The 17,658-nt window shown below is 39.6% G+C and overlaps 1 protein-coding gene across 1 annotated transcript; it reads left to right on the forward strand.

Annotated features, from left to right (window-relative positions):
- Positions 1-1,044: 1,044 nt before the first annotated feature.
- CCNJ (cyclin J) lies at positions 1,045-6,495 on the forward strand (the record flags this gene model as incomplete). Its single annotated transcript, XM_009075336.1, has 5 exons — positions 1,045-1,133; positions 1,512-1,722; positions 4,133-4,432; positions 4,524-4,683; positions 6,084-6,495. Coding segments are annotated over 5 exons (1,172 nt in total), but the record flags the coding sequence as incomplete, so codon positions are not given.
- Positions 6,496-17,658: the final 11,163 nt, after the last annotated feature.

The raw sequence follows: 17,658 nt of genomic DNA on the forward strand, positions 1-17,658 counted from the left end.
CAGCCTGCGAGGCTCTCGTCTCGCTGTGCTCTGTAAGGGCAGAGGGTCGCGGCGCGCCCGGTGCTGCGGTTCGGTTCGGGGGTGCGCGGGTCTGAACCCGGCGGAAACATCGTGGTGCTGTTGGAACAAAAAATCCTCGAACGAGCGAACGAAACCTCAAAGAGAGCAACGCTGGGTGCAGTGAGGGTAGTAGAGGGTTTAGGCATTTGCTTGGAAGTTGCTTGGACTGGCTCAAAGTTGTTCTTTGGGGCTATTTACGTAAAGCAAATTTCACACCCGGAGCTGAAAATCACTTTACAGAGACTGAACCCACTGAAAATGTGCTTTTGCTGGCTGACAGTACTCGATGAGTGGATTATCTTTCCCGAAGGTCTGATTGCTAAAGCAACTGCTTCTTTTTTTTTTTTCCACTGATGGGGGGAATTTAAGGCAAGGACCGGATCGTTTATTTGCTGCCAAATTATCATTACTAAAGCTAAGTTAGTGCTGTGAATGGTGAGTTCTAACGCTTAGTAGGTGAGAGATTTGTTGTGTTGGTTTTGGGGTTTTTTTTTCACTTAATATGTTTCAGAACTTTGAATTTACTTTAAAACATTGAAAAATTTATGTGACTCCTTTCCAGCTTGATGTCATCAAGTTATATCAATCAAGTGAGTCCAAAATCAAGTTAATATCCGCTGGAAATTTAATTGTACTCAAAAACCTACTTACAGGCTGCACAGCCTAACTCATAAATTTATTCATGAAAACAGACGATAGCACTGCTGTTCTGCTGTACACCAGAGGAGCTACTCGCTGCTAGGCAGAAGCCTGGGGAACGATATTTTCTACCCGTCAAAATAGATCATGCCACAGATTTTTCTCCAGTGTGGTGTTGCTAGGGCTTTTGTTGTGGCCCCCCTAACCCTCCTCCTAAAATCTGAGACTGTGTGAGGTTCGTGTTTTCCTAACCAGCTGCCTTAGAGCACAGTGTAACTGTTGTCAGAGCGACATCAGATCGAGTCGGTGTTTAAGCATATACATCCACTCCCCAACCTTCCTGAGGTTGCTGCTTTCGGCTGTTAGTGGCCTTTTCTCGGAGGCATCTGCACGAGGTCTGGCCGCATTGGAACAGGCAAACACTTCAGTACAAAGTCTGGTTGCTCAGACTGAGCTGCAGTTAGAGAGGGGTTGAGTTAAACTGTTGGACTTTGTGTTGAAGCAGCTGAGGAAGTGCAGAGGTAATAAAACAGAAACAGTAATAGGTAAAGTCACTCTAGGAGATTGCCCAGAACGATGTTCAATTTTAAATTGTTATTCTAATGTTGTGCAGAAACCAAGTGTTTCTTAATTCTTCTGTAATACAACAAAGATTTTCATCTGTGAAAAGGGATGCTTGAGTGATGGGAACAGGAGGAACAAGGGAGAAATAGCTTGAAAATTACATGATAAGTTTGAGGCTATCAGCAGTATTAATTTGGTACTAAACTAAATGGTGGTTTTAATAAAACTCCCTGCTGCTGTCCATGCAGGAGCTGAAGCTGCCCTCTTACAAAGGCCAGTCCCCCCAGTTACACCTGAGAAGATACTTTGCAGACCTGATTGCCATTGTGAGCAATCGGTTCCGGCTCTGTCCTGCTGCACGACACCTGGCTGTGTACCTGCTGGACCTCTTCATGGACCGTTATGACATCTCTATACAGCAACTGCATGTGGTTGCTCTTTCTTGTTTACTTCTAGCAAGTAAGTTTGCGGCACCGAATGTGAACTTAGAGCAGTATAGCTTGTGCTGCCAAGTGCAAGGCGTGTCTTGGTGGGATATAGCAGATGGAGGAAACAAAGTGGTTATAAAAGACAAGCAGATTAGTGCATATCAGTTTAGCCCAGTTGGTAGAGCCTTTCTTTAGACTCTTGATTTCTGTTGGCAGCTGATGAAACTGAGGGTAGAAAAAAACAAACTGATTAAAAACTAATGTTTATGCTTGGAAACAGATTATTCTGATGTGAACTGTTTGAGCTGTGTTGTAGGAACAGAAAGACTCTTGTTCTAGGGTTATCTCAAAATCGGTAGCTCCAGTGTTGCAAATGAGCAATTTGCATAACCATGATAAAGGAAGAAGTGAAATGAACCATATGTAGGCTGCACTGCATCCTGCTGATGGTGCTGTGTGCTGTTGGAGTACTTTGTCAATTGCAGTAATCTTTAAGCAAGCTGAGGCCAACAGAAATCCTGCATTGTCATCTACAAAATGTAATACTGGTGAAATGCATTGGTGAATACACAGTACTGTGAAGACAACTTATTACACTCATTGTGAACAGTGCTGCTTATATTAAGCTCAGCTAGATTCTCATGGTGTGTACCCATCTTTTCACATTTGTTGGACTCCTTTGTTGGTGTTTCTGAAGAAATAAGGGTGTAGTTTGCTGGGAAACCTGCTGGCACTTGTTCTTAAACCCATAGATTCAGAGAAAATGGTGCTGGCAGCAGAACTAACTGTTGGTTCAGTTTCTGCTGATCTCTTTCTCTGAATCTATTTTGGTTTCCTCAGATAAGATATATCACAGTGTAGCTCTAGGCTCTCTTCACTGCAGAACTGGAGTGCTACAGTCTTGGCTGGTTTTGGTGTACTGCATCCCCTGTCTCCACTAGCACAGCTATTCAGCAGCCCAGTTAAGCCAGAAAAGGGTTATTTCAGATTTTTCTGAGGGTAGACTTTGCCTGGGTGCCACCAGCCAGCAGCCTTCTCTTGGCAAAGGATGTCGTGCTGAGTATGAAAACCTTGCCTCAGAAACCAGCATAATCCATTTAGGAAAATGAATTGGCTTTGAACTAATGCCAGATTTTCAAATTAAATTCTTATTCTGAAGAGAATTTGTTTTATTTCTTTCTAAAATGACCTCTGCCATCTTTCATGGCAAGTAGAGAGCTCTGAAAGCCTGGAGCAATCACTCTTTTGAGCAGCAGTGTATGGATTGGTTCAGAGAGCACAAACCAGAATGCTGTTTTAAACTTTTGCCCTGTGTGGCTTAAACAAGTGCTTTAATCAGCAGTGTAATAAGTTATCACACTGTGATATATCTGATAAGCTTATAGAAGTAATAAGAGAAATTATTATGTGACTCCTGAAGCTTTTATTTCTGTAATTACCAGAGTATGGGAAACAAAAACTAACAGACTGGGACTGGTATTGGATTAAGTCCTGTATAAGTACCTGCACACTTGACAAAAGCAAACATTCACAGTATGTTCAGCCCTGCAAACCTCTAAAAATGTGCATTTAACAACATATCGTGTAGTACTGAATAGAGAGTGTAAGATGGAAAGAATTTGCAATGAAATTGAAATAGCACAACCATATGGCAAACTGTATGGAAATGTGACACTTGTTTCTCTTATTAACGGGTTTTCTACATACACAATTTTGCTTTAGGCTAAAAACACAGAGGCCTGACAAGTTCAAGTCCAAGGAAAGCTGGAGCTGCTAGCAGTGTTAAAGTGGAAACAGTGTGTATGGCAGAGGGGTTTGCAGATGCACATTGCTGAAAACCACTTGTTTGAACTGCTGCAGCAGTTTGCCAGCTCTCACATCTACAACTACCTACCATAGCAGGCGCCAAAAGCAGCCAAGTCTGCTAGAGCTCTGTTTGCTAGAGCTCTCGCTAAGTGCTAATGAGTCTTGAAACTAAAAGGGTGTGTGGGGGTGGGAGGGTGATTAAAGCCAAATGCTGTGGTGGTGTGTTTGCCAAGTCACATCACAGTGGTATTTCATTGATGATGGGGACACATTATGCAATAATTTGGTGACAAAAACTTGTGTATGCAGTGCCAGCGATGGCCTAATGCAGCTTTACTTCTGCTCTTGGCAACCAGCTTCTGTGTGCCAGCGTGGGAAAGCCAACAGGAAACATGGCGCTGCACAATATCCTACACTGTGTTGGACATTATCTGCTGAAATTTAGCTTGTTGTAGTACATACCCCTTTATGTCTTTGGTGACATAGTCCATTTGAGCTTTGCATCTGCAGGGAAGTCTCAAGCTTGTTTGACATAACAGAATTGAAATATAACCAATGCAGACATTAGATAAAATTCATCTTGTAGTTCACTTGTGCTGAACCTCTTTCCCCCCCTCCTTTCTGTTCACATGAAGGTAAATTTGAAGAAAAGGAAGACAGTGTTCCCAAACTTGAACAACTGAACAGCTTGGGTTGTATGACTAACATGAACTTGGTGCTAACAAAGCAGAATTTGCTTCACATGGAGCTGTTGTTGCTGGAAACATTTCAGTGGAACTTGTGCCTCCCAACTGCTGCTCATTTCATCGACTATTACCTTTCTATTGCTGTCCATGAGACTGATCTTCATGATGGGTGGCCAATGGTTTGCTTAGAGAAGACTAAGTTATATATGGCAAAATATGCTGATTACTTTCTGGAAGTATCACTGCAAGGTGAGTTACAGATTTCAGGTAACAACTCCTTTGTTGTCTTGACAGACAATGTCGAACTTAAATTAATCTTTTCCTCATTTCTTCTTTCTAGACCATGAATTTTTAAGTTATGCCCCTTCTTTAGTTGCTACTGCTTGTGTGGCTTCTTCAAGGATTATCTTGCGCCTATCACCAACGTGGCCTACCCGACTGCATCACCTGACTGCATACTCCTGGGACTTCCTGGTGCCCTGCATTGAGAGACTCTTAATGTAAGTGAACAGCAGCAGCTTCTTTTAAGCCCATTTTTATTTCCTTTTTTTTTTTCTAAAAATACTTAGGTGTTAGGTAATAAAACAGTTTTGTTCTTTCCTAAAAAGAAAACTTAATCAGATCTAAACCTCTTTCCTGTTCTTTCAGCAAACAAACAAACCTCAGCCTTGCATTTCCACTGAACATCTGGGGTGCTTTGAGAATCTCAAATAGCTTGTTCTCAGTCTCCCTAGACTGCTCAGAGAGCAAAAGGTGGTGAAGAGTACTAAAAGCATAGGAGCTTCCATAGAGAAGACTCTGCCTTGGAAGTTCAAGGCATGCTCCAAAGAGGTGGTGGCTCAAACAGGCAGACAGTTTGAGTGGCCAGCTTTGGCAGGAGGGAATGACCAGGAGTTTGTATCTATTTTTGCTCTATCCATTTTTTTTGCTCTCAGTGGAGAGATACAGCTGCCATGAGATAAAAATGCCAACAACTGCCAAGTGGACCTCACTGGGAAGGGATGTCACACAGTCTGCTTGCCCCCTACAGAAGTTTGCTCTTGCCCAGATCTAAACACAGTTGTGCTTGGCAGAAGCACAGCTGTATCTGGAAGAATCACATCAGTCTTAGAAGTGTGACATTATTACCCCTGATGGCCTCTTTTGGCTTCACTGATGTGTATAGTGAAAGCAATAGTAGCTAAAGAATGCAAGTGCTGTTGCAGAAGTGTTTTCAGTATTGCTCTGGAACAGTCAGGTGTGGGGAGCACCATAAAAAGTTGGGAATTAAATGGGTAGGTGGCATTTGTGCAACTTCAGCATAAGAGCAAGAAAAAGTGTCTAGATACATTTCAGACAGGCTTAAATCAAAGAGAATTCAGGTCAGCTGTACTGGGTGGGCTAGAATAAAAGTGAGAGGGGAAAAATGTGTTTCTGCTCCCAAGAACGGGATCCAATATCAATATACATTTACTCTTTTAAGTACTGTAATGTAGATCTTGAACCTTTCTGATACCCTGTCTTTAAAAACTCTATGGTCTGTTTAATTTAAATGAAGTAGAAGCAGCAAGTTTGAATTTCAGGTTCTGGTAATTTGGCAATTTATTGGGATAATAAAGTACAATATAGTAGCGAACTTCATTGCACTGTAATTCTAGATACTGCTGTATTACTTGTATTGTACTTGGCATTTTTTATTCCTGTGCAATGAAGGGAAATGCTGAAAAGAGACTGTACCCTAACCAACTTTTAAACCCTTAGATGACTAAAGTATAGGCTAAAATTATTTTCGCTTTTTTCTTTTTGTTTAAAAGCTTTGGAAGCTTTCAGATATTTGCACCAACTAAAAGGTTTAACCCATAATAGTTTAAATTATTTTAGTATCTATTTTGATATGTTCTATCTTCCCAATGTGTTTTAGTGCACATGATAATGATGTGAAGGAAGCAAACAAGCAGAAGGGGCAACATGCTCAGTCTGCCCAACACGCTGTGTTCCAGCCTCCAGCTCCAGCTCCCCAGCAGCCTAATGCCCAGCAGCACATCCCACAGTATCTCCAGGCTCATCAGTCTTCATTACAGTACCACCATCAGACATCACAGCAGCAAAGCTGTCAGCAGATATTATCATCTAATCACACAGCATCCTACCCACTTCAGACTTGCCCTGCTGCCTTACAGTCCAGTGGTCAGGCCCGAGGCCATGTACAGACTGGTGCTGCCATGTCTCTGGCTGTGCCACTGGAAGTGAAGCCATGTATAAGTGTCTCCTACAACAGGAGTTACCAAGTGAATGGACGATATTCCTGTATTACTCCCTGCTTTGAGAGGTGATAAGTACAAAGTGGTGTTGAGCTTGTTCTGTTTGGGGTGGGGAGTTGTGTGGAAATGGTTCTGTTTTTTGTTAGACCTCAAGTGAGTTTGAGGGCAAAAAAATTGAATTTAAAAAAGTGTCTTTCCAGGAAGAAGGCAACTGGATTGGCAACCAGTGCCACAGCTCAAATACAGACTGCAAAAAGTAAGCACACAGACCATCCTCTGAAAAAAGAATCTGTATGCTTGGGGATAAGTTGTTCTTACTGTGACACTCAGAATATTCTGTGCTTCTAATGTGTGTCTGTGAAATATTAGTCAAAAGAAAAATAGCTGTGGACTAACTACAGACTTGCCTTTTAATGAAGGAGATATGCAGTATTATTTTGAAGACATTTATGTAATACCACCATACAGTATTAACACTTACTTTACATTTACTGAACCTTAAGAATCCATCTAATGCCAGACTTGTACAGATACATGGAGATCACAGGAAGAAACAAATCTCATCTGCTAACTCCATCCTCTTGCCCCTTTTTCACCACTGGTGTTGGATATTTGCTTTAGACTAAGGCATGTGAGTTAACTGATATTTTGGCTGGTTTTTAAGTTCTGTACCTCACAGGACAAACAACATGGTTTTGCCTCTTTTCTCCTCCCTATCCTTTTTATCTTTAAAGTAACTCTTTCATACTAACTCAGGGACTTTTCTACTCATTACTCTGTGCTGCTGGTTTGTACACTGAGGAAGGAAGGCAGAGAAGGAAGACTATAGCGAGTGGAGTGACTTTTCTTCAGGGCATCTATGCAGAGTACCAAAGGGATATGTTAAGTGTTCACAGAATGTAGATGTGAACTACTGCCCAGCAGTGTGGTAAATGAAGAAAAGAGAAGGTTTCAGCTGAGCTTGTACTGTACCAGAACTACTACAGTGGCTGTGATTCCTCTGTGTACACACACACCCCAACACAAGTGTATTATTAACCAACAGAAGACATCCTCCAGTTGTACTGACAGTGTCACTTGTACAAGAAAAGTACAGATAAATCCTTCCAGAAATCCAGTTCTGTCAGGCTTATAGTGGAGGGAAATTCTCAGGTAATAGTGGGGCAACTTTTTCTTCTGCTGTTTGGGAGTTCTAGAAGCAGGTGCAGAGATTTACTCTTCTAAATGGGTGGATCAAAAATATATTGCAGAGTTAACTGCTTTATCACAATCAAGGTGCTAATTACATATCTTTATGGAATTACAATATCTCCTGTGGAGTGGATAGACTGAGGGTAGAAAGTTTCACTCATCCAACCCTTGGATGAAATGGTGGTAGATGGTTTGGGGTTTTGATTTTGTCTGTCTGTTTGGCTTTAGTTTTGGAGTTTTTTAATACAAGAAGATACCTGTCTTTCTCCTGTGGTAGAATATGGGAGGAAGAGATATGGATAACAAGATTCTTACTACTCCAAAATGTCTTTATAGTAGGTGGACTTAAGGCTTTTTTTGGTTGTTTTCTTTGTTCTTCTACCACCTTCTCCCCTGCCTTAGTGACAGCACTTAAAATTGTGTACCATCAAGTGACACTGAAGCATTGTGAATCTTACAGTGACTGTTCTGAAAGCAGTCAGGGCAATTAAGTTACATTATCAATATTAAGATGAAGGCTTTATCACCATTAATGTTCAGAATGGAGGGAGGACAGCTGTCCATGTTCTTTCTGGGGCTGAATTACAACATGCTACAAAAAACTGTTTATTGTTGAGGAGAAGAAATCCTGTTTCTCTGGTTTTGTTTTTTAAATCCCAGTTTTTGTTGTGGGCTTTTGTAGCATAGATGTGCAAGTCAAGAGGGATAGGAGGGTGAATGAAAAGATAACCCTCTGTGGTTTATGCTAGGGAATCAAATTTGAAATAGGCATAGTGTGGTCAATTCTTTATGAAAGTGGAAGTAGGTTTGGTTCTGGTTTTTTCTCTCCTCTCCATCTTGTAATGAATATTTTCCCCGTGTCTGAGAGTAGTGTTAAGTAGAGACTTTCCACCTCATGAGATGCCATGCTTTTTATTCAGCACTGTTACCCATTTTAGAGGGAAATGGACTTCTTTCTGCTGGTTTCATTTTGTTGCAATGCTGTATCCAAGTCCTCAGTGCTCTAACTACCTCTGATGCTATGAATGTACAGTCTTGTAATAGACCATGACTTGAAATAACAGCAGATGCCTGTAGCAGTTTTTTTTCTGTAAAATCTTTAAATCAGCTAACTTGTCATCTTTTTTTTGGTTTTTTTTTTTTTTTTTTTTTTTGTGACACAGCAGTATCGACTCTTCTTCTTTGGGGGTATTAGTAAATTTATCCCATAGGCATTCGATATATAAAAAGTTAACTAATACTTAACACTGGAATTGTAATGGGTGGGGGGTTTGTTCAGTTAGTTAATACTGCAATTTACATTTAATAGGGTATTTTTTATTTGACTATTTTTAAGGCATTAGGTAAACTGTAAAAAGATCCACTACATGCTGTTTTATTTATTACTTAGTCTGAGGATTTTGTTTTTCTTTCCTGACACTACAGCTGCATAATGACTACAGAGAAAATGTACACTGAACAGTTTCAGTCTATATTATTTAAAAGGGCTTTACCAGTGTGCATTAAAAATACACTGTTCTTACTGTTAGAACCAAAATGTTTCTTTATGGCATAAATAAGAATGGTGCTCCTAAATGCAAAAAAAGTCCAAAACAATGGAATCTTTGTGAGTGCTATGCATTCAACTTATTTTTAAAAATAAAACTAGTTTTGAGTAAGAAGGCTCCAGTGTGGATCATGCTTTTGTGTGGGTTTTTGAAACATAAACTGTCTTGCATCCTCCCTGTGCATGGGCTGAAGCTGTAAGGAGTTTCTTTCCCTCCCCCCTGCCTCTCTGGGACACTATCAGGAGCTTTAGGGAACACTCCGACTTCACAATTGGAAAAAAAGCTAGGAAGGAAATCATGCAGGAAGGGGCTTTAAAAGCAATTGCACCCACAGCATATGCTAAACATTGTACACTTCAACAATGTGTCTAGTGCACAGCTGTAACAAAGACATCAAGAACAAAAGAACTGGAGGAGTTCAAGAGACAGGGAGGTGCATTCGTTTTGTTCTCATGAAAATAAAAAGCAAGCAGTGCTACAAGCAGCCTCTGATTTGCTAACACTAGAAATCACTTAGATGTGGGAATAGCTTTTTGTGAAGAACTACAAGCAGTTGTTACTTACAATAGCTATGAAGGCTCAATCATGCTCAAGGCAGCATAAAATCACATGATGCATCCTAGCACAAATATTTTTGATGGGTTTGAGCTTCTGATAACTGCTTCTTACTAGAAGAAATTCTAGTTCTTCCTGACAATGTGCACATCTCACACTTGTAACAAGGCTGTGATTATGGCTAGAGTTCCAAAAATCAAGGAGTTTGCATGGAATTTAATTCCTCTGATGTTAGAGAGGACATAGACACTCTGAAGTGTCTGTTAGCTTTCACACAGCCACTTAGTCTCTGAAAACCTTTTCAGAGGTCCCAGAGCCAGAGGGAGAGCAAGCTCTACTCTGTCCCACTAAGGAACCAGGGCAGTGCTCCACTATGATGGTGGCATGAGTGTTACAGGGCTGCTTTGATCTGCAAAGTTTTGTCCTCACCCTGAAGGCAGCAAAAGTCAAGTCTGTCTAGACTGTCTCCTTGAAACCTCAAGTTTTTATATTTTTTTACTATAATTACAAAATTGGATCTCCCCATGACATTATGAGTCTCTTAACAACTACACAGACTGCCAAGATAGTTTTCAACATTTCAGAAGCCTCAGCTTCAGACTTTAAATAGCAAGTCTCAGCCTTTTTTTTTTTTGTGCCTGTACATAACAAGAAAAGCTTTATCTCTGCTTCCTGTGACCCAGGTTCATTATCTGCATTAAATAGAGAATATTTATGCTCTTCCAGCACTGCAAATTTAGCTTCAAAGATGAAAAGGTTAACATTTTAGTGACTGGCACATCACCAGAAATAAACATTTTTTTTGCAACTATAATCCTGTTGTTAAAACATATGAGCCAGAAAGCAATGCAGCATCCTCCTTTAAGTCTTTACTAGCTTCACATTCTGAATGTTCACAGGAACAAAAGTCTTGTGAGTAGATAAGGCCTTATCTGAGCAAACACAAGTGCCCAGTTAGTTGTCTTGTACTACAAGGTTGACAACAGCAGTTTTTCAAAACACCAAGTGAAGCAATAGCAAAATAGTTATTTTTAGTCCCTGTCACAGTGATATTTTAGAAGTTATGCATAAACACATTTGTGAAGTTTCCACTACACATTTTGCTAAAAACCTGTAATTATATGCAATAAACTTCTATAACTTCTTTCTATAACTTTATAACTTCAATAAATGAGACAAACATTCTGAGAAAGGAAAGCATTTGCTACTAAACATTCAAAACCAAAAAACAACCCAAACCAATGTATAACTGAATAATTAAAGAATAACTGTATAGAAAGTAGCTCCAGGTTTTCTCAGTGCAACCAAGGCTGTGGCTTCTGCTGCCAGTCCTTCTATAACTTCTTTCTATAACTTTATAACTTCAATAAATGAGACAAACATTCTGAGAAAGGAAAGCATTTGCTACTAAACATTCAAAACCAAAAAACAACCCAAACCAATGTATAACTGAATAATTAAAGAATAACTGTATAGAAAGTAGCTCCAGGTTTTCTCAGTGCAACCAAGGCTGTGGCTTCTGCTGCCAGTCCTACCAAGAGAACAAGGGAGACTTAAGGAAGACTTAAGGTGTTAAAATTGCAAAGCTGAGATTCAGTATATAATGTTCCTATTCATCACTGCAAGTCAGTTAAAATTGTTATCACACCTCTTAGCTTGTGTATACATTCAAAAACTGTTAAGAAGTATTACTTGCTTTTCTTTGAACCTTTGAATTTACTCTCTTGAAAGAGCAAGGTAGAGAATACTTCCATAGAACAACCCATTAAAGCTCTTTTAAAAGAAAGTGCATTTTCCACATTTTATGAATCATTTAAAAGACCATTCTAAGGTATATATTCTGTCTGAAATTCAGCAAGGGCAAGTGCAGGTCCTGCACCTGGGGAGGAATAACATTGCACACCAATACAGGCTGGGAGTGACCTGCTGGAGAGCAGCTCTGCAGAGAAGGCCTTGGGGGTCCTGGTGGACAACAAGCTGTCCATGAGTCACACTGTGCCCTGGGGCCCAAGAAGGCTAGTGGTATCCTGGGATGCATTAGGAAAAGCATTGCCAGCAGGTCAGGGAGGTGATCCTGTCCCTCTGCTCAGCCCTGGTGAGGCCACACCTGGAGTGTTGTGTGCAGTTCTGGGCTCCTCAGGACAAGAGGGACATGGAGCTCCTGGAGCAGGTCCAGCAGAGGAGAACAAAGTCGATGAAAGAACTGGAGCATCTCTCTCAGGAGGACAAGCTGAGGGATTTGGGCCTGTTCAGCCTCAAGAGACAACTGAGAGGGCCCTCATCCATGTCTGTAAGTATCCGAAGGGAGGTGCCAGATCGGGCTCTGCTCTGTGGTGCCACGCAACAGGACAAGAGGCAATGGGCAGAAACTGATGCGCAGGAAGTTCTACCTGAACATGAGGAAGAACTTTCCTGTGCAGTCACTGAGCACTGGAACAGGTTGTTCAGAGATGCTGTGGATTCTCTCTCACTGGAGATAGTCAAGAACCATCCAGATGCAATCGTGAGCCATGTGCTCTAGGATGGACCTGCTTGAGCAGGGAGGTGGGACCAGATGACCCACTGTGGTCCCTTTCAACTGGACCCATGCTGTGACTCTATAGGAATTTTTTCATGCTAATTCATGCTAATTAGCATGAAACTCTAATAGTTGTAAATCTCCTAGGAGATTGTAGGAGACCCACAAAACCAAAGTATTAGTTGGATATGGATGAAAACACACACAAAGAGAAAATTCTTTGCTGAGAATGTTGGAAAAATGAGTGCTGGGTTGATACTCAGCTTCAATTTCTAACTGAGAATGCATATATGGCATCTGCATATTGTATCTGATAACTGAGGGGAAAATTTATTATAGCTGCAATTGGAAAGGATTATTTAAGAGGGAAAAATTATTACATATCTTTATCAACAACCACTCTAGTTAAAACCTCTCAGTAGATAAAAGGTGCTCTACTGCATGTGCAGTGCTCATAGTTAAAATTAAGCATTTAAAATTACCTTTTATGGACTTGGTTGCCTATCTGGCAGCAAAGTCCTTACTTGTCAAGAGTTATGTTTTCCTTAAACATGTTTTTCTATTCATCCTCAGGTTTCTTGGTATCTTTAGCATATTTAAGGAAGCAAAGACTATAAGTAAAACATCACTTAGACATTTTCAGAAAATTAAAACATATAATTGAATAGAAGTAAGTGAAAAACATTGTATGCAGAGTTATACTATGGATGTTACAATTCTCAAGCTCACCAGATTTGGGATGTTTAAGACTTACCCTCCTTTCAGTTTGACCTACAGATGTACTAGTGGGACTCCACAGCAGAAGAGAAGGTCAGATTGGGAATCTGCCTATTGTCAACACAATGTTGAGTGGGTGTGTAGCATCCAAAAGACTTCTGAAGGACAAATATGAAAACTGGATAAGGTCCTGCTGGGAAACTGGGATCCTCCCTCAACACAGAGCTGATTGTAAGTCTGTTTTGAGAATTTCTTGTAAAGTCTCCTAAGACTTACGAGAACTATTTGTTAAAAAGGTAGCAAGAGAGCAGCACTGTGCCTAGGACTTTTCCCACTTCCTCGATCAACTATACTATCAAAACACAAAACTAGCTTAGAAGCACTTCCACCACCACTTTCTCTTTGAGAATGCTCCTGTTTTGTTTGTTTCCATAAGCCACCCACTGTTTACACATTCCTGTTTATACTTAATGTTAGTACACACATTGGTTTATTTTTAACAGGAAACCATCCCATCTCCACATTCTTACACTTTCCCCACTGACGAAGCAGTTTAGCATTCTGGAGAGGATAAATATATCAAACTGCTTGTAACATATCCCCTTGCAAGACATCCCCATTAAGAGATTCCAAAAGAATTTCTCTAGTACAAATGCCATTTTCCCCCATATCAACACAGAATGGGTATCAGCAGTGACATGTACTTCCATTAGAAAAGAAAGTTAAAAGGCTATGTAGCTTCCTTACATACTTGCAGTATGATTATAAACCAGATTTAAAGCAGTGCTTTCTTCTGCAACCTTTTACAAATTGTTCTCTTTCCCCTGAAAAAAAAAAAAAAAGGTGGTGCAGGACAATTCTGAATAGATCAAAGTCTTTCATATGTCAAAAGAATAATTACAGCACAAATCACAGCTGTCTCAAATGCTACTGTATGTTGAAAAAAACAAGATTAAAGGCATCAACTTTCATAAGTATTTAATTTTACCTCACTTACAATTGCACTGACAAATTGAAAAAAATGGTGTTGCTTAAAAGAAGATTCTCAGAAGACCAAACAACAGAGGCATGCAAAGTAATAGACAGGGGAGAAAAAAATGTTGATCTTATTCATCTCTCCATTATTTACAAAAATAAAAGCAAGGAACATTTAGTGGAACTGAAAGGCAATGTATTTAAATCAAAATTAACTAGAACAAATTATCACAGCTTTCAATGAGGGCAGGAGCTTAGCAGGATTTTCAAGAGATTAAGCCTTTACGTAGCTAATGAAATCATTCAGGATTTAAGTCAAATACTAATGCAGGTAAGGAAGAAATACTTCTTAATGCAAATCAGTCAATAAGTGTCTGTGATGGGATTTCTTGCACCTTCCACTCAGTGAAACTGATGATGTGCAGAAAGCAAAGGACTTTCCTAGACTTGATACAACAAGACAGTTACTTTTCAATACATGTCTGTGATCTCTTCGATGTGGATTCAATTCTGCCAAGCACTTCATTTGCTGTATGCTTTCCTTTATTTATTTATTGAATTCAAGACTTCCAAACCAGACATTCCCCAAAGCACCCATATGTTTTTCCCCAAAACACAGAAAATATTTACACGAGTGTTCCATGTTGCTCTTACTTCCACAGCCGAACTGATGCAATGTTATATGCAGAAATATAAGGAATAAACTTTACCAGAAATCATGTCTCTCTAACACTGTTTCTCTCCTAGATACAAAAAAAAACCCATGTGTTTTTAACAGCGTTCCTTTATTCCTCTGCCCTTGCACACATTTCCTCAAGAGCTCTTTGAGGAGAGTTGCCAGGGTTTGCACAATTCAGCTTGAAAACTCTTCTGGAACTGCATTATTTGATGGTTACTTTTATACACAGGTTTGACTATCATAGCAAATCATATAGCCCGTATTTAGCTACCAATTATAAGATTTTACATTTTTCCTCTCTGCAAAGCAAGCAATTATTCTGCAAGAATTTAAATGAATTTAAACCAGATTTTTTCAGTAATCTCCCACCTCCTTTACATTTATTATTTATTATGTAACTTTTTACCTCTGATATCCTCTATCAACATCATTTTCATCCAGGGTGTTTGATGCATAAGGGATTAAAGGCACAACTCAAGAAAAAAAGGAACTATGAAAATTAAAACATATGTAAAGTATGCACATAATAAACAGTAGTGAATGAACCACTATACACATTATTTAAAAACCATCTACAGGAATTATGATCAAAATTACACTCTACTGGATCAGCTTCCATAGCTACTACCAGCAAGTTATCAATTATAGTGTTAAATTTGTGAGTCAAAGACTAAATTCACAAATTCTGGGTTTTATATTGGATGCTAAAAAATAAACTCATACTTACTTTAGTTGGGATAGACTTCCAATAGCTCCTGTGGCAGATTCAGCACTTTTAATACAGTTCATTACTAAAACTCTTTTCCCTCTGTTGTTAAACCACGAGTTATTATTTATTCTGTTTGGAAATTGTGCTTTACATTTCTCTTAGAAAGATATGCTCTTTGAAGAACTGTTTCTTTTAGTGTCCTATAAACTAGAACATACAAATTACTTTGATTTGTAACTTCAAAGTCTGACTACAGAGGAAAATCATGTAGGTAAATGATATTGTGGGCTCCAAGGCATTAATCCATCCACACACTTCTGTAGGAAATAAATGTCTTAGTCAAGGTGTATCCAAGTAGAACTTGGTATATAGTCACATGAAATGCACAATTAATGTCTTTTTGCTCACTGGTCTATGACATAAAATCACTTGAATACAGTATAAGAGATGGTATTGGAGATATCAGATCCATGTGATTCATATTATAGTGTATGAAATAAAAGGAAATTGTAATTATTTATATCTTCCTCAAAGAATTCTACTCACTATGTTCTGGAAGAGGACACCAACATTTGACAAGAAGAAAAGTTGTGGATTTTTCCCAGAAGTATATATCCTGTGACAAATTCTCTTGGGAAATAGTGTTTTGCTAGTCTTCTAGTCTCAGAGAAGTGGAAGAGAAATCTTGGAATGATGCACTTAAACATCAAAAACTAAGGAACTAGCAAAACTTTGCAGTGTTAGCTTTACACGCGATGATTTTAAAGGTCTTTACCAACCTAAATGGTTCTGATTCTGTCCTGTGATGTTAAGACATTCAGTATTCTGCAATTCACTTTCCACGACCCTATTCAAATTGACAACATTTAAATAAAAAGACTCTGCAAAATAGCCAATTCAACATTTTACTGCAAACACAGCTATATTCTAAACACCCATTAATTCAGTTTTTTTCTTCCAAACTTCCTAACTGTGTATGTTCTCAAAATAGGCATCAGCTATGGCTGAATATAGAGTCTGGAACTTGAATAGCTCCAGAGTGATTGATACAAATGTTGTGCCTGAACTCTGTGTTCTTCTCAGAACTCTGTGTTGCTCAAGCTCCATTTCAGTTTCCCCTTAAGGCCTTCGTACTCTCCTCATGACAAGGGAAATATGCCCTCCCCTTTCATTGTAGTCACAAACAGGACAAAGAAGTGCTTCTTAGAAAGGATTTGGGAAAAGGGTATTTTGGAATCACACTAGCAATGTCGGGGTTGTCTTCACATCATCTCCAAGACTCAGACACAGAGTGTTCTCACAAACAATACCCACTGCAGTTGTTGTTATAATATGTACTGCTGGACACTGGAGAGTATCATCACCCTGAAAATGTAAAAATCTTATCACCTTGCTTTTATAACAACCAAACCTCCTACAGGGTTTCGCCAATACCACAGAAATATTTGATGTTTCATTTTGCATGACTTGCAATTGCTCCAGAGGAGCTGAGAACAGAACTATAACTGATCCAAACCAGCTGTTTCTCATATGAATGGCCATTTACAGCATGTCCTATCAAAAGCAAAGATGAAAAAAGCAAAAACAAAAAGCTAAAACTATTTGTTGCCAGATTGAACAAGACACAACTAACAGTGCTGCAAGTACAGATACCCAAACTGGTTTCCTCATGTGCTAGCTTGGATCTAGCCAGTTTTCTTAGCTCAAGATGGTGCACAGTGTGGATGCAGTCATATAATTTCCAAAGCCCATGGAAGTCAGACATATAATTTTCATACAGCACAGTGCTTTGAACTAATGAGCACTGCTGGATCCAAGTCAGTGCTGTGCAGATCAAAGACTCAAGAGTCCTAAGCTCAGAGTTTACTGTTTCAAACTGATACGAAAGTGACCTCTAGCAAAAAAAACCCACAAACAGCAAAATAACTATTCCAAATCACAGCTGCACTATCCTAGAGAAACTTCTGTGTCAGACAAAGGGTTCTCAGTGCTGTGAATGCTTTCTCATTTCACTAGCTCTCAATGCATAGGAAGTTCCAACTGAATATGAGGAAGAATTTCTTTACCATGCAGTGACCAAGCACTGGAACAGATTGCCTAGAGAGGCTGTGGATTCTTCCTAACTGGAGATATTCAAGAACCATCTGGACACAATCCTGAGCCACGTGCTCTGGGATGGCCATGACTGAACAGGAAGGTTGGACCAGATGACTCACTGTGGTCTCTTCCAGCCTAACTGATTCTGTGACTCCTTGAGTATCATGGAAGGAGAAGCTGTCTACTTCACATCAAGGCATCTGGAAAGTTCCCTCTGATGACAGATTTTGAACTACCTGGGAAAGAG

This window comes from Acanthisitta chloris, unplaced genomic scaffold (genome assembly GCF_000695815.1).
Source record: "Acanthisitta chloris isolate BGI_N310 unplaced genomic scaffold, ASM69581v1 scaffold2810, whole genome shotgun sequence".
Classification (NCBI taxonomy): domain Eukaryota; kingdom Metazoa; phylum Chordata; class Aves; order Passeriformes; family Acanthisittidae; genus Acanthisitta; species Acanthisitta chloris.